Source organism: Orbicella faveolata, unplaced genomic scaffold (genome assembly GCF_042242905.1).
Source record: "Orbicella faveolata isolate gen_17 unplaced genomic scaffold, um_ofav_v1 contig_1, whole genome shotgun sequence".
Classification (NCBI taxonomy): Eukaryota; Metazoa; Cnidaria; class Anthozoa; order Scleractinia; family Merulinidae; genus Orbicella; species Orbicella faveolata.
Window position 1 is genome coordinate 15,676,384 of NW_028301536.1, and position 22,111 is coordinate 15,698,494.

The following is a 22,111-nucleotide window of genomic DNA, read 5'->3' on the forward strand; positions in this document are numbered from 1 at the left end:
TGTTTTGCAGAGGAGACCCCACATTATCACGTGGCATACGCGCATCACATCCTTTGAGCTAGCATCTAGAGAACCCTCTCTACCTAAGACCAAAATAAAGAACGAGGGCTCTGGAAACGTCACTGGTATGAAATTTGAAAATCGTCCTCGTATTCGGTCGTACTCGGTCAATCTCGTATTTGTGGCAACTCAAACGAGGGGGAGGGGATTTACGGGAACGAGGTACTTTTTGGGACAGAATGCTCTTTGACTTCGTTTGGCTGATTTGTTTTTTGTCGCTTTTGCTATTTACTGTCGAACCTTCCACTAACGGCCGACCTCTCAACTCCAGCCACACTTTTTTTTGTCTCGATGGACGGTCCATATGATGTGTCGCGAACATAACATAACGCGAAGCTTAAGTGACTCACATTATTTTATGTTACTGTTGACATATAGTTCCGCCGCTGAGTCTTTGTTAATTTTGACGTCATTGTACTTTTGATAAAGTCAGTTTACTAAATTCAAGGACATGTTAAAGTAACATTGCCAAGGAAATAAATTGCTGGCTACTCAAAAACGAAAATTTCATGTAATAAGGTATCTAAAATGCTCTGCAAAGGCAACTTCTCCACAACGGCAAAAGGGTAAAAATGGAATACATGTACCTGTCTTACATATAACAGCGAGAGAAGATAGAAGGAAGGGCCATGGATGAAAAGATGTAAGGAAAGGGAGACTGGTTGAGGAGAGGGTTGAGGGGAGAGGTAGGGTTGGTGGGTTGTGAATTTTCAAGCTGTAAAAAATAAGTAATGGTAATAGGACTGAGTGGAGTCCAATTCGGTCGGTTATCATAAGGGTGATAACAAAATCGGACGACCGCGCAGCGGGAGTCCGATTTGTTTATCACGAGTATGATTACAGACCGAATTGGAATCTAAGCTAAGGTTGCTTGCAAACATTAACCTTTATTTTATGCTAAAATAACAATTTCCGAGAAAAGAAGAATAGCCAAGTTATGAAAGAAAGGGAAAATTTGCGTTAAAATACCTACAAAGGAGATGTAAACATTCTAAGGCCACCGCGCCTCCTGCCGGCAATTAGGCGCCAAAAACAGAAAAGCGCACGCACGCACGCACGTAACTACAACTTTGAATGTGATTGGTTAATTTAAACTACAACTTTGAATGTGATTGGCGTATTAAACTGTTCGATAACAACTTGGCAAGTGAATTAATAAAAAATAGGAGTTTTTTAAGCCAGTCACAATCGAGGAAATTGTAATTTTTATGATTAATATATTTAAGCTTGCAAAATGTAGTGTGGCGGGAGTCCATTGCGTATGGACTCCTCGGCCAGGTCAATATTGAAGTAATCGGTTAATACAAAATATAACAATAACAATTACAAAACGCCGCCACTTTTGCGTCCGTTTCAAAATGAGGCACACCCGAAACCTTTCATGTGAAAATGAGGTTTACTCGCATATCGTCTTCGCACGCACGTTTTCAGGCAGATCAGACTCAATTTTACAGAACGGTTCTGCACCAAACACCAAACCAAGTTCGCAGATTATTGAAATAGATTACGTGGAAAAGTAGTTATGTCATGAGCTGAAACTTTTTGGAATCACACCTCTCTCGGGATGGATAAGATGAGCTACGATAGCTAAGAGAAGTCTATTTATTCAACCTAGATGGTCAAGGATCTATCAAAAACCCTATTTTAAAGTAAACTGATGTTACCCTTCCTTGAATGAGATCCTGTACCGTCGTGGAAAAGTTACCCAATTCCTCCAAATCTTCCTCAAAGAAAACAAATAGTAAGATGACAAAAGGAATCACAGTAAAAGGGGAGGGGGGAAGAATTCTTCCCAACAGCCTCTGGAAATTGCATGCAACCACTTGTCAAACCCAATCTTGTTGTAGACAGAAAACAAAAGCCTCGCTGAAGGAAATTTCTTATACTATGTGTTTCCCGCAGATTACAGCAGAGAATACGAGAAGTTGCACGTGCTATTTCGAGGGTTACAAAAATTTCACTAATGGTATCACTCCATGGTCTCTATTATTTTGAATTCTCATTCACGGTTATAGTACATGGTTTACAACCAATCATAATGAATGTAGTAGCTCTCTGTTCGTTTCTTTTATTGTGAGAAACATTTCTTTTTTTCTCTCTATTTACATGAAACTCTTTTTTACGTATATACAACATAAATGTATAAATACTATTTTATAATTATAAATCTGGATTGGCTACATACATGTAGATTAACTTTGGTATTACTAAAAATGCTGGCAAATAGATTGTATTACGGTTCAGTGAAATATTTCTCATCTCAGTGACGTCACGCTGTCACGTGGTCACGACAGGGGAACACTGCCACTTTGAGCGACACCAGATTCCAGATCTCCCGCGTTAGATTCAAAATGTTCGTAGCCTGAGGCAGTTGGTGAGGTGACGTAATGTTCACTTGTTTCGTCAGTGAGTTGAAGAAGCTCGGGCTCGTCCTTATTGGACTCGAACTCGAACAATGTCTCTGGGTCTTGGTCGGCATTTTCATCGGGCTGATTTGAAGTTAACGTACTAACTACTAGCCGATCTTCCGAAAGTTCGACCTTTGACGGGGAAGGCAACCCTGCCGAAGCAGTACCTCCCTCGGTTGATTCGCTCCTCTTATCAATTTTCAAATCTTCTTCGTTTCTTTGATCTGTGTTCTCCTCCCGCGCTCCATCATGGTCTATTTCATCCTCAGGCTTCTCTTCATCATCAGAGTGCTCGGACAAATCGTCCCACTTATCCATGTTCATGTCCCCGCTATTCTCAGATGACGTACTGTTTAAATCCATGGGGAGATAAGAACGCCTCATGACTAGATCCCCAGGGGTTGGTGCTCTGGACATTCTCTCTCGGGCGTGATAACCGGCGAGTATTGGGTCCCACCCTCGCGAGGATTCACTTGTCGTGCGGGATACAGCGCGCGACCCGGCTTTCGTTGCTCGTGACGCAACGCGCAAAGGAGGACCTTGTTCAGTCTCGCTAGTAAACAGACGTTTGTAGTCGCTGGTGTACTCGGCTGCTTGGTCTTCTTGTAGGATATGCGCCACAATGGCGTCCTTTCGACATAACCGTCTTACTTCCTGCCTGATGGCCTCAACCATCTCCAGATCTCCAGTTGGCTCTACACCTAGGGATTCTAACGTGATGATCGCCTCTCTAAGAAAAACACCAGACACGATAAGACGTTATAACCTAACTACTATGATTTTTTACTGAGTTGGAGTGTATGGAAGAAGCCTTTGACCAGCAATCTTGTGCGGATCAATAACCACAAATCTTCACGTAAGGTCATTCAGTTCACTCAATTACACTTTCATCCCAGACTTAACTAATCGATGAGATTAGTAAAATCAATGAGTAATCGACGGGTAATCGGATGATAAGTCAGAGATTATCGCAAATGATCAATGAGTAATTAGTCACTGATAAGTCACTGATGACACTGATTACTCCCCGGTACAATCTCGTTACTTCAAAAACCATACTTAATGGAATACTTGAAGGAAACAAAAATAAACTTTTTTAAGGTATGTGCAACGATGTAAACAATATTTCACTTCCCACGACAGCTCCTGAAGCTTGAGAATCTCTTCTTTTCCTTACAATCGAAAATCAGGAAAAGCATGTTTGCGAATAGATTTAATGCTTTCCACCGAAGTGTTTGCAAAGAGTAGATAAGGGGGTAACATTTTGGCTTGAAAGTGCTGTCCATCTACCAGCTTCTGGTTGGAAAAGTTCCTATTAGCCATTTTTTTCCGTTGTTATATTCGACATATCAAAGCACTAGAACCGTATGAAAAAAATAAATAAAAGAACGTTAACTGATTAAATTATAAAGAAAACACAACAGAATCTAAACTCTTTCTCACCTCTTCACAAGTTCTTCAGTTTCCACAACGAGGCGATCTTGAAGAACGCTGAGTAACCGCTCATCCCGTAAGCCCAGCACTGCGACAGCGTTACACGCTTCCGCTCGTACAGCGGCAACCTTCTCATAACGAATAGACCAAAGTAAAACCTCGATCAATTTATCATCCACCACTCCTATGGAGCCGAGAGCTGCAATGGAAATACAAATAAGTGAGAGGAACCCCGAGAGAACTGTTTCAAGACCAAAGATCAACAACAATATTCTCCTTACTGCTTTTGTGGACTTTGCTTAATTCTCCTTAGAGAATATGGTTTTCAATTAAGATCACTTTATCATAGACAATCAGAGCCTTTGGTTTAGTTATTTGAATTTGTTACGATGAAGAGAACTGGGCTTAAAAAACTGACTACTTATAGCAGGGTATGTAACTCATGTAAGACTAGGAATAATGTCCCGAGAATATCCCTGTGAACCCTTGTATACCCTTGTAAACCCCTTGTATACCCCCTGTATGCCCTCCTGTATACCCCATGTATAACTCTGTAGACCCTAATATACCCCATGTAAACCTTTGTATACCCTTGTGGACAGTTACCCAGCAAAATGATAGGATTACTGTCGACGATAACCTTTTTGTCTTTCTTTTCCTCCCTTCGACCCCTTCCCTTCCTATGACCACCGGTTGCACTTCGTAGAAACCCTGCGGAACACGCGACAGACAAGATAACGAACCTTTTATAGTATGTGCCTTGACTTTCCAGCTATTGTCATCACTTGCCAGTCGTAATAGTGACCTCAGTACATCCTTGTCAGTGATCTTCAACTTACCAGCGGCCTGAAGGAAAAAACAAATATCGGTCCTTACGGTGTTGTACCAGAAGGGACTTTTGTGACACTTAAAGGACAGACTGACGTAAAAAAGAGCGGAAGTAACCTGCTGCGTTCCTTGTTTGCCCTCTTTTCCACCGCCTCGAAAAATACGAAAGCCTGATCGCAGGTTAGAGTTTTGGTGATGAAGGGGACATTCAGCGAGATCATTTCCGTATTTTACCTGTACGTAGTTTTAGTCTGTAAACCTGGACAGCTAAGCAGGCAACACTACCAGATCTATGTAATATTTGTACTTAGAAATCTTAAGTCTGTCCGGGAAGATAATTCAGCAAAGATGCTGTTCTTTCCAGAGATTAAAAAAGGAAAGGTGGAAAGGTGTCAGTCTCCTGACCCAATTAAGTGCCGCGCGAATTTATCCACGATAGTAGATTGTTTCTTCTCTTAGCATGTAGATAGCGCAATGCTGAGTGAGTCTGCGCAAGCACCGAGCCATGAACATCAACGAGCAAGGGAGAAACTGCATTGAAAAAAAAAACCAAAGCGCCTTGAGAGGGATTTGGAAAAAGCGTGAAAATTTGCAAATGGATTTGGAAAGTAGGCGAGGCGTTCTACTGGCACTCCCATTACCCTAAGAAACTCTACTGTCTTCTGAAAAATAGAGGCTGTAAGTGGCGTACAATCATTCCGTGAGCTACTTACCACAGCAGCTTCGATTCTTACAGATACGTATTCACTCTTGAAACATTCTTGCAGAGCTGGCAGAAGACGAGCAGTCATTATACCAAGGTTGGACAGCTGGAAGCCAAAAGAAACAAGCATACACGTAAAGAACAGCAAAAAAAAGGCTGTTATCAAGTACACTACAGCGCTACAGCGAGCAATGAAGAGCACTTTGGGCGAATTTTCAATTAGCCAGGCTTCGTTTAGTTTGGTGTATATAATTCGTTTAAAACTTGTCGGATTCGAATGAAAAAACAACTACAACATTATACATGCTCTAAAAGATAAAATATTTTCGATCAATCACACACGAACACCGAAACCAATCGTGATTTCACAGAAAATAAGCCGCCTCATGTACAATTATGTGAACTAATCTTCCTGTCATTCTTTGGTACGGATTTCTTGATTTGTCTGTCTGTAGTTTGTTCCTTCGCTCCGCTTGTCGTTTGTGTAAAACTTAACATCTCTTTCCACATTTCTCTACCGTAATTTGTTTGATAGAGGTAAGTTTTTTGAAAGACGGTAACTTAATTCCTTCTGAAAAAGTGGATGTTCAACTGAAACTGAAAACCTTTACCTTTTTCAGTGCGTCCACTTTAATTCGCTCATTTCCTGTAAGTATTCTCTCCCGCAGTGCATCATGGACAAGCTGTTGATCAGAATATACAATAACATAAACTTCTCTCGCCTGCCCTTATAAAGGTCACAGATGAACACAAAAGGTTTATGTAAAGACCAGGACATTCAAAAACCAGTAGCCTAGAACGACTACTGATCATCATCCAAGATTACGAAACAATAAAACGATAACAGCGAAATACATGTACCTCTGGATGGCAGGATTGGTGAGAGGAAACTTAGCAAGTGATGAGTCAAAGCCCTGGATTAAAGATTACTAAACGAACCCTGGGGTGCATAAAAAAATCAGTTTCCCAGCTTGCTGTTCAGGCAAGCTGTAATTGAAATGCAGTAACCTATCTCTGGCGAAAAAGTATTTCCCAGTACTAGAATTAATTAACTATTGAAGCTTTTCAAGTTTTAGCCCCCCCAAAAATCACGTGCCCAGAGGAAGATAGAATCCACTACCCCGACCGCAAAAACAACTAGCCCCCGAACACATTTGCCGGACCCAAACAACAAATACTGTACATGTACCTTGCCATTTCCAGTCCTTCCAAGGGCTTGTGCAGCCGCTGACCGGACATCTTTGCTCCAGTCATTCCACATTAGGTACGACAACTTATGAGTCATATCCTGCAAGGGAGGAAAAAAACTGATTTAACAAGGAATAAACAAGAGGTTGGGACGCGTAACGGGATTCAGATTAATGATAGGTGACTGCACTTGAGAAAACTGTCAAGTATGAAATCTAACCCACTTTTAACCCTCCTTTACACTGTATGTCTCCTGAAAACCCATGTACCATAAAGATCAACTTTCAAGTTTCTTGCTTCCTACTACAGGAAACGGAATACATGGCAACCCATAATGAATTTCTAAAGCTTCTGGAAAAAAGAGACAAGTCATCAGTCTCACCTTGTTTGCTCCTCCCTTCAGCTTCGGAATGACCTTACAAGCTGTTACACGGTCTTTCCAACTGTTACTGTTCAGTAATTCTGCAATTAATGACTGAACAACTTCCTGAAAAGAAACCAAAAGAACGTCAGCAAATAAAACAGGGTTATTTGGATGATGAAACAATAGAATCTGCAAGGCTACTCTAGATCTGGGTCTGGCCAATACTAGTGCACAAAGCAAAGGAGCCTCCCCTTCAACACTACAGAGTAATTCTCAGATGGTCTGAGATTCAGATCATTGACGAGGCGAGGGAGTGGATGACCTCAGAAGATCTGAGAATTAGGCTAGCAACATCTCCATGTCTATCAGATCACAAACAAAAGTACATGTAACAACTCCTGAGTGTGCTCAAGGACAAAAGTGTCGGGTAAGAGCAAAGATGTTTTATGTGGAATTTCAGCAATTAATGACTGGACAGCACCCTGGAAGATAGTCATATTCCCATAAGTGCTTTTTTTATAGGAATATAGACTCATTATTATCCAACTGCAGCTAATACTGTCCAAATAACGGTACAAATATACGGCGATATTGTATAGTTATTTGTACAGTAGAAAACCTGTTTGCCAGCGCTCGCATGCAAAACTGTCACACTCCCCCTCTTTCATTGATAAATTTATTGACTACAGCAGTTGGATAGTAAATCTCTTATTAGATGTTTTGGTGTGTAGTATCGCTTTATATTTTTACTCATTATTTGTATTTTGATTCACCCTACGGGCTCATCAAAATACGGAACAACTCATAAAAATATATAGAGGATATTACTCAGTCGCAAGAAGATATGAATTTTATGTTCTCGTGGCAAGAACTTGCCATGAGAACATAAAATTCATATCTTCGAGCTAACGTATAAATGTTCTTTTTATTATATAGACATAGTGATGACAGCGTTTTTGATGATTTTCAAAGATTTCCGACCACTTTCCGAAGATTTCCGAAGATTCTTGAAAACTTGTCCAAAGGTCACACGATCATTGCCGAACATTTTTCAAAAATTTCTGAAGATTACCGAAGATTTCCAAAGATTTCCGAAGATTACCAAAGATTGCCGAAGACTTTCGAGGAAGACCCAAAGACATTCCGATGATACATCAACGAATTTAATTACAATTATTTAAGAAACAAACTTGACATCAGGAAATCATTGATATCTTCACTAGTGAGGATGTGGAAAATACACCACTCAAGTCCCGGATGTGGTTTCATATGAATTTTACAAGTGGTATATTTTCCAGTAAAACACTTGTGTCTATACAATAAACAGTGATACTACACACCAGAACATCTAATAAGGTATATATATTTAAATAAAGAGTTACACTTACAAATAACATCTTGAAATGTTAGCCTAAAGTTTTCATGTTTACCTATATCTCAGTCATCTTCAGTCTGAATGACCATTAGTTTAACACATGTACTGACTGGCATTCTTGACAATAATTTTCAATTTGGGGAAGTCACAAAATCTCCCAATATTATTATTCTGCAAAGCAACTCACTGGCTATGAATATTCAAGGCGAGTTGGGGATGCACAAGAACTTATCTGTTTAATATATTCAATAATACAAAACAGCAAAATGATTAGATATCACATGGAAAACTCACCGACTGTTGACTCAGCTGTGCTAACAGAGTGCCAGCCTTTTCAGTCCTCACAGCATTATCAGCATGCAGATGATTGACAAGCTCCACAATAACCTTGTACGTGATCACACCACTTAGAGCCAAGCACTGGGTTGCTGCCCACTTTTCAGGGGGGCCACCATGCTCCATTGCCCACAAAAGAATTGACTTAGCCTGGTGATTTTGTAAAGGAAACAAAGCCATCAGATTAACAAGTAATGTTCCCTTTTGCCTTGTTTCAAAATACGTGCTCAATCATGCAAAAAATCTTCAGTAGAAAATGAGTTTGTTGCTTGATTTTTTTGGAGATAAAATGTATGTGAAGGTGAAACACATTTTCATAGTGAATTATCTAATTTACACAAAGAATTTTTTTGACAAGGAGGCAAAAGGCAATTCAGGAATGCCTGATAAGCTAGTCAAATATTATTCAAAGATACTGTGACCTAATACAGCACATGAATAGCACCAGTGTACCAATACAGATCCTATGTTTGTTTGTTTTTTCCTTTTCCAGCCCAGAAAGCCAAACAAAGCCATTTGTCAGAAATGTCATGTTCACTGGGGTCAGCGCTAGACAAGGATTAAGTTCTTCCCTGCAGGCACCCTAGTTGCATGTAGATAGTTATATATTTTTGATACAAATAAAGTTGTTATCAAATTATAAATAAATAAATAAACAAATAAATAAATAAATATAGCAGGTAAAATCAAATTCTGCTAATGATAAGCCTTCTCTCTTACTGTAAGAAAACAACATCATACCCTCTGTTGCCACCACAGTATGCAAATTTGTTTTCAGGGAGTAAGAAAGTACCATTCATTCATTTTTCACCTTTTCACTGGGTTTGTTCAGTGAGTACAATGTGATAGCAGCAGCAACCTTGACTTGTGAGTTCCTATCATTTAACAGCTTTGAAATAGCTTCAATAAGCTCTGGTTCAAGTACTGTTTCTAAAGGAGGAGTTGGTCCCTTTGACTTGTCTAACATTATTCCTGTGTCGAGGTGAAAAGAAAATAATCTTTAAACACAAACATTAACATCAGATATATAACAGTCATGCTTGCCTAATGCAAGCTTAACTTTCTAATCTGATAATAAATTTATGCTCTGTAGCCATCTTAACAGCCGGGCTTGGTTTTGTTACACCAGTCTTGTGTGTAGATTAATCTAATTAATCCAGGTAATCCCTAGCACCAGCATAAAAGTTGAAGTTCAACTTTAAAGAGACATTTGATTCAACTGGTTTCTCCAACATTATGTGGAAATACAAATAAGGTCACAAGAATACTGGTGGAAAATGCAAAGTAAAGTGCTTTGTGTTTACATGTAATAGTTGTTGCATAACTGCAAGATCTACATGTAAACTGTAATTCTACAAGTAACAAATCAAAAATATTTGTACAACTTCAAGCCATATTCAGATGTAGATAGCCCTAGCAAACAGCTATCTGACTCATGCTTTATCACAGATTTATCAAACTATACATAACAGAATACCCAGATGATGTTCTTCTTTCTTCATCTGACGCAGCTCAGCAGCCTTACTACATGCTGACACAGCTGCCAGTCTGACATGATCATTGATATCCCTCATGGCATTGATCAACTCATCTGTTTCACATTTCTGCCAGCGACGTTCAAGAAACCACTTTGATCTCCATTCCTCCACTTAGAAAAAAAATTACAAGAAATTGTTACATGTATGTGTATTGACTAGCACAGAAATAAATGCCCTCTTATATTATTTTATAAATGGTGATGGCTTCAAGTGGAGTATAAATGGACATATAATAACTTGCGCTAAATATACCCAGTTCTACAGGGAGGTTGCAAAAGCCAAATGGCTGGACTCTAGATCAAGCACTCTAGGTTCAAACCCTTTTCTTGCCCAAGAACACAATACTGTGACCCCTCCAAGGCTTGAACCCTCACCACACAATCCCAAGCCAATACACAAACCTATTCGGAATCTATTCTGTCGTCTAACACCTCTAAACAGCAGTTAATGTTAGTCAATTGTTTAAAACATACTACACAATGCTTTCCTACAAACTGACATGGGTGACACTATGAGGTTTTGGTTTAAAACTGCTCCATCTACTGTTTGTTTCTCTCTGACTTTTTCTGACTTGTGATTAGTCTTACCGATTTTAACCACATTTGAATCATCACGCATCTTTTTCTTTTCCTTGTAAGCATTGCTCATAGCCTTAACATCAATACTAGATTCTTTCATGACAGGAACATAGTTATCATCCTGGAGAAACAAATAAGCAAGATACATGTAAGTGAGATCTAGGTAAACAAAATCTAATTAAAAATGGACAAGTATCCAGGATGAGACATATTCAAAATTTCTCTGGTTAGAATAGTTTAAAATTACCAGAGCTTTCGATTGCCAATCTACAATCTTTGACAAAGATTGCAGACTGGCAATCAAAAGCTCTAGTAATTATTTTAAACTATTTTAAAATCAGAGAACAGTTTTTTAAATCTCAAAATCAAATTAGCCTGAAATAAAATTTAAATTGAAAACAACAAAATAATGTTTAATCTGTACATTGCATGTCATTCATTTTTGTTACATCATTCACTCCATAATTTGTGAATGAGATATATTAATTGTAAATATTGCACGTTTGGTAACCACAGAAAGGATAAGTAATAGTAACTGGACCAAGTGGGGTACAATTCAGGGAGTAATCTCATGAGTAAGTCCAAAATCGGATGAGCATGTAGCACAAGCCCAAATTGAATTACAAGTCAGAGCAAGGCTGATTTGAAATTATAAGCATGATTACTCCCTGTTAAGGACACTAGACAAAGGTCAATTTTGATTAGTTAATAATTGTCTCTTTATCTTAGTTACGAATGTAGTTACAATGTTTACTTCTTTTTTATTGGTTGTGTAATCGGACCTTTAAGCATCACCACGCACATATAAAAGCTGAGTTAGCGTCCCTTTAAAGTAGTTTTTCTTTCCATCTTGCGTGGTCTTGTCAACCTTGAACTCTTGATGCTTTTTGATTTCCTAACCCTTGGCTCAAGCGGGACCGATATGTGAGTACCTTTGTCATTTTGATTAGGTTACGTTTTTTATAGCTATGGGCGAAGGAATACAAAGAAAGATTTGTACAATGTTAATTGATTTATAGTCGTCTAAATTAGAAAGTGTTCTGAACGTTACTAGAGTGAACGCCCACCTTTTAGGCTCAAAAGCATTGAGCTGTTAATTGGTTCCTTTTGTTGTGTACTTCTGTGATCAAATCTTATGTAGTATCTTAGCATAGTATTTACGCTGGCTATTTTTTGATGTATTGTTATTCAATTTCATTATGTTATCAATTCCAAATCATTAGTTTGTCTCGTGTAAGTTTTGACTATTTGTTATGCAACTTTTCCGCTAAATTGATAGAAATTCGTTACACATTGTTATTTCAGTTTACGATCGTTTACGTCGATGCAATGAATCGCCGGTAGCCGTCAACTTTGGTTTCCCGTGGTTTACTTGTCTACCCTTGAAGACGACCTGTAAAGTAGTCCCACCCACTAGTTTGTCGCGACACGCCTAGAGCTCGTTTTGTTTCGTCTCGTTTTGGAATTTGCAGACGTTACAGTAAAATATCGCCACATCATTCCGCCATCGGTTATGAATTTATTTTGAACTTTGCTTTACTTTGGAACTTTGTGTTTGTGGAATAGCTTTGAGAATTTGTAGTGCGCCGGAACCGGACTTCGATGCAACACCACAAACAATTGAGCCACCACCCAAGAGTGTGACAGGCGTCAAGCCTTCCCGTTTTGAACATGCGAAAACAAGAGAATGTAGAAGAAAAATGACTGAGAAGGGAAAGGCTCATCAATTGGAAATTAAATTCGCCAATCGAAATTCTGCCTTTAAGAGATTAAAGAAACAAATTGAAAGAATAACGCGTTGCGTGACTCGCCAGAGACAATACTTGAACAATTAGAAGAAGAGAGATTTCACTTAGACCAGTTGAAGGATGAGTTCAATGACGCGCATAAAGATTTTGACGATTTGCTAGAATTTGAGGAGGAAAGGAACGCTTCGTAACAATGGTTCGATATCTGGGATCAGGAATTCATTGCGTGTAGAATTAGGGTCTGCGAACACATCCAAGTGTTAGAAAGAAAATCCAGTCGGACACCGTCTGAGAAATCAAGCCACAGTAGGAAGTCCAAATTGTCTGACAAGTCAAAATTGAGTTCCTCCTCTACGAAACACCTTTCTCTCGCTTTGATTGATGCGGCTGTGAAGTCTGCAAAGTTGCACGTTGAAATGGAATTTCTTGAAAAGGAAAAAGAAAAAACTGCCTTTGACTCCATTATATCCCGTAATGTGCCTTCAGACAGAGATCGACTCTATTTCCTTGACAAATACACGAAAGGCGAGGCGAACGAAGTAGTGAAAGGTTTCTTGGCTATGAGCTCAGACAGTGCGTACGAAAGGGCCCAGAAGTTTCTGGACGAGTGCTTTGGTAATCCCGTCCATGTCGCCAAGGCTTACAAGTCAAGTCTTAGAAGCTGGCCAAAGATTAATGACGGAGACAGCAGTGGTATCCAAGAGTTTTCTGATTTCCTCGTTCGTTGTGAAGAAGCCATGAAAACTATGCAGTCAATGGGCGACCTCGACTCGACAGAAATCCTACGACTAGTAAGCAGCAAACTGCCTTCATACTCTGGAGTGAAATGGTGCTGGCACGCCCACAAAGCACGTACAAAGTCTAAGAAGATTGTCACCTTTGGAGATTTTGCAAAGTTCATTAAAGACGAGGCAGAGCTGGGGAATGATCCCATTTTCTCACCGAATGCTTTGAAAGTGGAGAGAAAGAAGTCAGACACCCCGTTCAAAATGGGACGGAGAACAAGACCTAGCAAAGGTGACAGTAATTCAATGGCAAGTGCTTTCGCGGTATCATCCACGCAACCACCAGACAATTTCGTCCCACTGTCAAAACCGCCAGCAGAGCAAACAGATCAGACCTGCCTCCTTTGTAACGGTCAGCACACTCTCGTTAAGTGCAACAAGTTCCTGAAGAAGTCCGTAGACGATCGCAGCATGTTTCTTCGAAACAAGGGTCTTTGCTACGGATGCTTTGGAAAGGGTCACGTGTCATCAGGATGTAGAAACAGAGCAACCTGCAAAGAATGCGGAAGACGTCACCACACACTCCTGCACATAGTGAAACCAAATAACCAACAGCCAGACTCAAAGTCGCCAGCCGCTCCCCAAGCCCCTAATAAGAAGGAAACGCCCAGTGAGAAATCTCCACCCTCAGACACTGCCAATTCAAACTTGATCAGTGTAGTGAACAATTCGTCCTCAGAACCTGGTAACGTAATTACCAACTGTTGAATCGTCCAAGTCAGTTTACACACTTCTGGACAATGCAAGTGACACGACCTTCATCACCACCCAAGTGCAACGCGAGCTCAACATTGAGGGTGTTGAAACTTGCTTAGATTTATGTACCATACTTGGTCGCGAGAGACTTGCAGTTAAAAGAGTCGATGGTTTGGTGGTACAGCATCTCGACAAACGTGCCCAGGTTGAGCTGCCAAAGGCTTATGCTAGAGAAAGCATCCCATCCAGACAAGACCAAATTCCCAGACCAGAAACTGCCAACAACTGGCCACATCTTATGAAGATCACGAATGAAATCCCGCCGTACAATGACAAAGTGGAAATAGGCCTGCTCATTGGTTGTAATTGTCCTAAAGCTATCAAACCGACAGAGGTCATAAGAGGCAAGAGTGAGGAGCCTTACGCAATTCATACCTTGTTAGGATGGAGCATAGTAGGACCAGTTACGACTACAGGCACCCTCGTGGATGACCACGCCATAGACTCCACCTGCCATCGAACCCTAGCAAGAGAAATTATTCCTGGAAGTCTCGGCCGCGAACTAAGTTTCGTTTTCAACGGGAAAACAAAGGAAGTGATAAATCCATCTGCGATCAATCAAATGTTTGAGCTTGATTTCATTGAGCACAAGAACAAATCGAAGCAAGGTCTATCCAAAAAGGATAGAAACTTTCTCGGAATTGCCGAGCAGGGAATTAACAGATGTGAAGATGGCCACTATGAGCTTCCACTGCCTCGGAGAAAAGAACCAATGGAGCTTCCTAACAACAGAAATGCAGCACTACGCCAGCTTTATCAGCTTAAGAGATGGTTCCAGTCCAGAAAGGGTCAGAAGTACTATTCCAACTACATGAATTTCATGAAGAAATTGTTAGTTAGCGGATACGCAGAAAGAGTACCGGAGATTCCTGAACTGGAAGATACAACAACTGATCAAGCAAGAACGAAGCGCAATGTTTGGTACATCCCTCACCATGGTGTCTACCACCCTAAGAAGCCTGACAAAATCTGCTTGGTCTTCGATTGTGCTGCTGAATATGAGGGCGAATCATTGAACAAGCACCTGCTTCAAGGCCCCGACTTGACGAATAACTTGACTGGTGTCCTGTGCAGATTTAGGCAGGAGCTCATCGCCTTCATATGCGACATAGAGGCTATGTTTCACCAAGTGAGGGTCAATGAAGAACATAGAGATTTGTTACGCTTTCTCTGGTGGGAAGATGGTGATCTTACAAAGGAACCGAAGGAGTACAGGATGACCGTACATTTGTTCGGAGCCACTTCATCCCCTGGTTGTGCTAATTTTGCTTTGAAGGCTACGGCTAAAGATTTCGAGAGAGAGTTTGGAACCACAGCCGCAGAATTTCTTCACAACGACTTCTATGTTGATGATGGTTTGAAGTCCGTTTCCTCAGTGGAGGAGGCGATAGAGCTCATCGCAAATGTGAAGCAGATGTGCAACAGAGGAGGCTTCCGTCTTCACAAGTTCGTGTTGAACAGTAAGGAAGTCATCAGAAGAATTCCAGAACCTGACAGAGCAAATGGTGTCAAAAAGCTAGACTTAGACCTTGATTCACTTCTGCTGGAATGCGCACTTGGTGTCCATTGGTGCATTGAGTCAGACTGCTTTCAGTTCAACATCGTGCTACAAGACAAGCCATGCACCAGAAGAGGGATTCTCTCCACAGTCAGCTCAGTTTTCGACCCTCTTGGTTTCATTGCTCCCCTCCTGCTGGATGGAAAATCAATTCTTCAAGAATTATGCCGTCATGAAGTAGACTGGGATGACACGATACCGGAAGATATCAAGGTCAAGTGGGAGAAGTGGAGAGCAGATCTGTTACAGCTACAGCACATTTCAATCCCTAGATGTTACAAGCCCAAGAACTTTGGTCATGTGGTGAGCGCAGAACTCCATCATTTCTCGGATGCGAGCATTAAAGGTTACGGCCAGTACAGCTACCTAAGACTGGTAGATGAACATCAGAAGGTTCATTGTTCTTTCATTATGGGGAAGTCTAGAGTCGCACCTTTAAAGCCAGTGACCATACCGAGACTGGAACTTACTGCCGCTGTGTGTTCAGTGAGGATAAGCCAGCAGCTGTGTCGAGAGCTAGAGTATCACATCGACCGAGAATACTTCTGGACAGACAGTAATGTAGTACTTGGATACGTCAGTAATGAAAGTAGAAGATTCCATGTGTTTGTCGCTAACAGAGGGCAAGAGATTCAAGACAGCACTTCTATTGACCAGTGGAAATACATCAAGTCGAAAGAGAATCCAGCAGATGAAGCTTCGTGGGGAATGAAAGCACAAGAGCTGCTAGATTCTTGTTGGATCACTGGACCAGCATTTCTTTGGAAGAAAGAAAACCAATGGCAAACAAGCAATATAGAAGTTTATGAACTTCAAGATGATCCCGAAGTTAAGAAATCTGTCGCCATGGCAACCGCCACAGACATGCAAACCACACAGGCACCTCCAGAGAAGTCAAGCCTTGTGGAAAGAGTAGAGTGTTTCTCTGATTGGCATCGTGCTAAACGAGCGGTTGCCCTGTGTCTACGCTATGTCAGATGCCTGAGAGATCGTGTGCACATGCACAAGAGGCAGAATTGCAGTGAAGAAACACGAGAGGTTCAGGTCAGCGATTTGGAAAGCGCAGAGCTTGTAATGATTCGCACAGCACAGAGTAAGGCCTTCAAAGATGAAATAGGAACCTTAAAGAAGACGAAGCAGGAAAATGGTGATCCCAACAGCAGAGTCTTAGCTCAACAGAGAAAGGCTAGTATGAAAAGATTCAGCACTCTGTACAAGCTTGATCCATTTGTAGACTCTGATGGGATTTTGCATGTTGGTGGATGCCTCAGACGTGCAAACTTAACTGACGAGATTAAATTCCCCATCATCCTGCCGCGAGACAGTCACATCACGATGCTGATTGCCAAACATTTTCATAAACGTGCAAGTCATCAAGGCAAAGGCATTACCCTAAATGAAGTACAATCGAATGGATTCTGGGTAATAAACGGTTCATCGGCAGTTGCCAGTCTGATCTCTTCCTGCGTCAAGTGTCAGAGACTGCGTGGAGCAGTGCAGGAACAAAGGATGTCAGATTTGCTTGAGGATTGCCTCGAGTCTACTCCGCCCTTCACCTACTGTGCGGTGGATTATTTTGGTCCTTTCGTTGTTAAGGAAAGTCGTAAGGAGCTGAAGCACTACAGCGTCCTTTTCACCTGTATGGCCTTGAGAGCCATACACCTCGAAATCGCCAACTCCCTCGAGACCAACTCCTTCATAAATGCCCAAAGACGATTTATCAGTCGTCGTGGTCCAATCCGCCAGCTAAGGAGTGATCAGGGGACAAATTTCGTGGGAGCTCGTAGAGAACTTAAGCAAGCCTTAGCCCAAATGGACCAGCAAAAGATTAAAACCAAGCTTCTGGAAGAACAGTGCGATTGGTTCTCATTTAAGATGAACGTTCCAGCAGCAAGCCACATAGGAGGTGTGTGGGAACGTCAAATCAGATCTGTGCGAAACATCCTTTCGTCCCTTCTTCAGGATAACGGAAGGCAGCTAGACAATGAGTCCCTTAGGACCCTGATGTGCCAAGCGGAGGCCATTGTCAATAGTCGCTCCTTGACGGTCAACCAGCTTGCTGACCCGGATTCACCAAGCCCCTTGACTCCTAACCATTTGCTGACGATGAAATCAAAGGTCGTTCTCGCTCCACCAGGTGTTTTCCAGGCAGCAGATATCTATTGTACAAAGCATTGGAGGCGAGTTCAGCATCTGGCAAACAAATTCTGGACACGCTGAAGAAAGGAATTCCTCCTTAGCCTACAGCAGCGCCAGAAGTGGTCACGCATTCGGAGAAATTTGTGCATCGATGACGTTGTTATGCTTAAAGATGAAAATTTTCCTCAAAGTGCTTGGCAACTTGCACATGTATCAGCTGTCTACCCTAGTTCTGATGGGCAAGTACACAAAGTTCAGGTGGCTCTTGTGGATAGCTGCTTGGATAATACTGACAAGAGGGTTAATGCTGTGCGGTATTTGGAGCGACCAGTACAGAAGCTAGTGCTTTTGATGTCAGCGCAAACTGATTGAGATCCAGGGTAATTCCCGACCGAGGACCCTTACAAGTATTGAACTGAACTGTTAAAGATAATTTGATTCATTGAACACTGATTTTTAGTTAATAGTTTAATTTGTGAAACATGATTATTTCAGGGGAGCCATGTTAAGGACACTAAACAAAGGTCAATTTTGATTTGTTAATAATTGTCTCTTTATCTTAGTTACGAACGTAGTTACAATGTTTACTTCTTTTTTATTGGTTGTGTAATGGGACCTTTAAGCATCACCACACGCATATAAAAGCTGAGTTAGCGTCCCTTTAAAGTAGTTTTTCTTTCCATCTCACATGGTCTTGTCAACCTTGAACTCTTGATGCTTTTTGATTTTCTAACCCTTGGCTCAAGCAGGACCGATATGTGAGTACCTTCGTCATTTTGATTAGGTTACGTTTTTTTTAATAGCTATGAGCGAAGGAATACAAAGGAACATTTGTACAATGTTAATTGAGTTATAATTGTCTAAATTAGAAAGTGTTGCACTTCTGAACGTTACTAGAGTGAACGCCCACCTTTTAGGCTCAAAAGCATTGAGCTGTTAATTAGTTCCTTTTGTTGTGTACTTCTGTGATCGAATCTTATTTAGTATCTTAGTGTAGTATTTACGCTGGCTATTTTTTGATGTATTGTTATTCAATTTCGTTATGTTATCGATTCCAAATCGTCAGTTTGTCTCATGTAAGTTTTGACTATTTGTTACTTTTCCGCTAAATTGATAGAAATTCATTGCATATTGTTATTTCAGTCTACGATCATTTATGTCGATGCAATAAATCGCCGATAACCGTCAACTTTGGTTTTCCGTGGTTTACTTGTCTACCCTTGAAGACGACCTGTAAAGTAGTCCCACCCACTAGTTTGTTGCGACACGCCTAGAGCTCGTTTTGTTTCGTCTCATTTTGGAATTTGCCAGTCGCTGCAGACGTTACACTCCCTGAATTGAACTCCTCTCAGTCCAATTACTATTATAACATAGCACACACGCTAGTCCTACCTAATTCCTATTGAGCCATCATGAACAAAATCTTTATGTATGCATGGCCATGCTCAATAAAATGACTTGTGCAGTTTCATTTCAGCTGCAAAATTTCCAGCAAGTTTAGTGCGAGTTCCTTTTGTTTAAGCAATGTGAAGATTATTCAGCAATGTGAAGATTATGCTGAACAATCCAAACCCTACTTCGAGCCTTTGACTTTTGCCGAGCTAAGATGTTTACTTAAATTTGAGTATTTTGACTTTGTTTGTTTGACATTTTCATTGAGTATTTTTGACTTTGTTTGCCTACATTTTCATTATTAGTAATTAAATCGAAGAAGCAAATTTTCATTGACAATTTTAGAAACCAGGTCAAGCGTTTTCATTCAACTGATTGTGGCGTGTTAGGATCCTAATGACCTTTGTTTTCCTTCACTGTGCATTGTGAGAACTTTGCAGTTAATCACAAATGAAACATGTTTTAGCACCCAATATGTTGTCACCATGTTAGAAAAGAATTGGTTCATGCATTTAGCTGTGCGTATATTGAGTTATGGATGCACTTGGAAAGTTTGGAGAGCACTCAAGAAGCTAAAGTTGCTCTCAGCTATCGCCTCGAGCAACTCTTACGCTTCTTTCATGCTCTCCAAACTTTCCGCATGCATTCATAACTTGATATACGCACGCTAAGCATGAACCAATTCTATAATTCATCAGACATGTATCAGAAACAAATTTGATAAAGTCTTTTGAGAACTTCTTTTGAGAGAAAATGTCAGTAGCACACAAGAAGGGATAATGCATTATTTTACTACTTGCTGCCTTCTAAATAAAAATGTTCACATACCTGAACAACAACTGGTAATTCTTTCCATCGCTGCAGACCTTTCACCAACTTTTTCGGCTTCTTCTCTGGTTTCTCTTTTACCTTAGCAGATGATCCCTTACTGGAATACCAGACCTTAGAATCCTGAGGATAGTTTTCTTGTAATTGTTTCTGAAATTTGAGCTTGTCATTAGTGTCAAGAACAATAAAGTGTGACTCTGAATTCTTTTTCGATGACACAGGCTGTGCACCACCAAGTAACTCCTGCTGGAAAATGTTATCTGTTTCAAGTTTCTTGCTCCCTACAGCAGGGGACAGAGTGAATGACGGTGTATAATGAATTTCTAAAGCTTGCTGTGACTTCTTTTCCTCTTTCAGTTTTTTCTTAGCTGTAGTCTGCTTTTCGTTTACTGTTGCACCTTCTGAGAGCTCCTTAGAAGGAAGTGTTTCTTCCATTTCTTTGATCCTCTTTTCATAGAAACTGCTAAGTCTTTCCTTGTCAGATCCTGCCGACTGTTCACTAATAATCCACTGAGCTGTTGATTTGCTCAGGCAAGCAAGCACAAATTCATCCCATTCATGTTGTGATGATCCTTGTGACAAAGTATTTTCTGTAAACGATTGTGTCACTTTTGTTTTTGTTGTTGCTGGAATAGTCCTTTCTATATCAGTAATAGCTGGTGAGGTCTTTGATCTCCTCAGAGGCTTAAGTTTTCTTGGTCCTTTTAAGTGGCACAGGGCATGCCTTTTCACTACACCACGTGTGTCATGCCGACCGACAAGCCCTATTGAAGGCCCCTTAGCGTGACACAAGCCTCCAGTTCGGAATACAGTATTTAACTCATCCTCGTTATAAGGCAGCGTGTGAGGTGCACGGTCCTGTAAAACATCTTCATTAAAGGCTAAACCAGTGCTGATCTTTTTTAAGTATGATCTACTGATGTCTTTACTACTCTTGTCAGTAACAGGATGGTGCTGAGTATAGACATCTGCAAGTTTTGCTAGGGGCCCCCCATCCTTGGTTGATAACTTTTGCCCCTGAGGGACTCCAAACGAGGGTGCCAAAGGAGCTAGAGAGCTGTGTGCAAGTCTAGTAAGGTAATCATCAGGAAAGGGAGGTGTGCTGATCCTACTAGCATTGAGCCCAGTTTCATCTCGACCAACATACGGAATCTGAACTCCAGACGCCACAGCAAAGAATTCTGCACCATGGGCCTTGGTTGGTGACACACTGCCAGCAACTGAAAGAAAAACACTTTGTTAAATACATTATTAACAACAGTTTATTTTGCCCTGATTACTTAATACACATAGACGATATAAAGAACTTACTTCAATAATTTAATTGATAAGCTCATGAAGACTAATTACCTTAATATTTTATTACTGCTGGCTGGCGGTGTAGCAACAAAAAAAAATACCGTCTAGGAAAGTGAAAATCCCTATAACTACTTCTCCTAGTACTTCATCAACTTTTCACATCTACAGTTCTCAATTTAATGAGTTGAACAGCTTGTACTTGAACGCAAATGGAGCACGCAAGTGTGAAACTTGAGGAGGTCAGAATAACCCTGTATTCAGAAGACATTAACGTACCAGAAGCTAGCTACTTTAAACCAAAGGATAAGAAAAGTGTTTGAAATATCAAATTTATCACTATTGTCCAAATAAACATACCATACCCGTGTTGTACGGAGTCGAAAAGCCACCCGGTGTTGATACGTTCGCCATTTGCTCCAGTCGCCATTTCTTTGTTGCCAAGCAACGTCACCTTAACGGAATGCAACCGCGATAGCACTGTACAGCGGCTACTTTTAACTACTCGATCCCAGGCTTCTTACTGTCGTCTCGACTTTTCCGAAGCGCGAGTACCTAAAGTTCTCCCTAAAGTTACGTTCATAACTGCGATGATCTTTTATGTAGTATATCTTTCTCCTGCAATTCACATATTCTCTTGCTAGACATTCGAGAGCAACCCTCTTCCCATGGCTCTTCCCTTTGAAACTGGGCGGGAAAAGCCCTGGCAGGAAATGCACGGGAGTGTAAAGAAGATCTCCTTCTCCTCCCCTGCTCTCAAAAGAGTTTGCTCGCAGGCTGTACCAAGCCTTACAGAT

At 40.8% G+C, this 22,111-nt stretch overlaps 1 protein-coding gene across 2 annotated transcripts; it reads right to left on the bottom strand.

The window, feature by feature from the left end:
• Window positions 1-2,112: 2,112 nt before the first annotated feature.
• LOC110050139 (HEAT repeat-containing protein 4-like) lies at window positions 2,113-21,778 on the bottom strand. Of its 2 annotated transcripts, none has more exons than XM_020756034.2 (13): window positions 21,680-21,778; window positions 20,019-21,238; window positions 10,822-10,933; window positions 10,174-10,344; window positions 9,508-9,668; window positions 8,655-8,846; window positions 7,004-7,108; window positions 6,623-6,721; window positions 6,045-6,116; window positions 5,444-5,539; window positions 4,646-4,748; window positions 3,912-4,101; window positions 2,113-3,198 (listed from the first exon to the last, which is right to left on the bottom strand). In XM_020756034.2, the coding sequence occupies exons 1-13, from the start codon at window positions 21,726-21,728 to the stop codon at window positions 2,346-2,348; spliced, it is 3,423 nt and encodes a 1,140-aa protein (XP_020611693.2). In that variant the 5' UTR covers window positions 21,729-21,778; the 3' UTR covers window positions 2,113-2,345. The 2 variants fall into 2 exon arrangements, with proteins under 2 accessions (XP_020611693.2, XP_020611685.2); XM_020756026.2 differs by having other exon boundaries at window positions 21,675-21,764.
• Window positions 21,779-22,111: the final 333 nt, after the last annotated feature.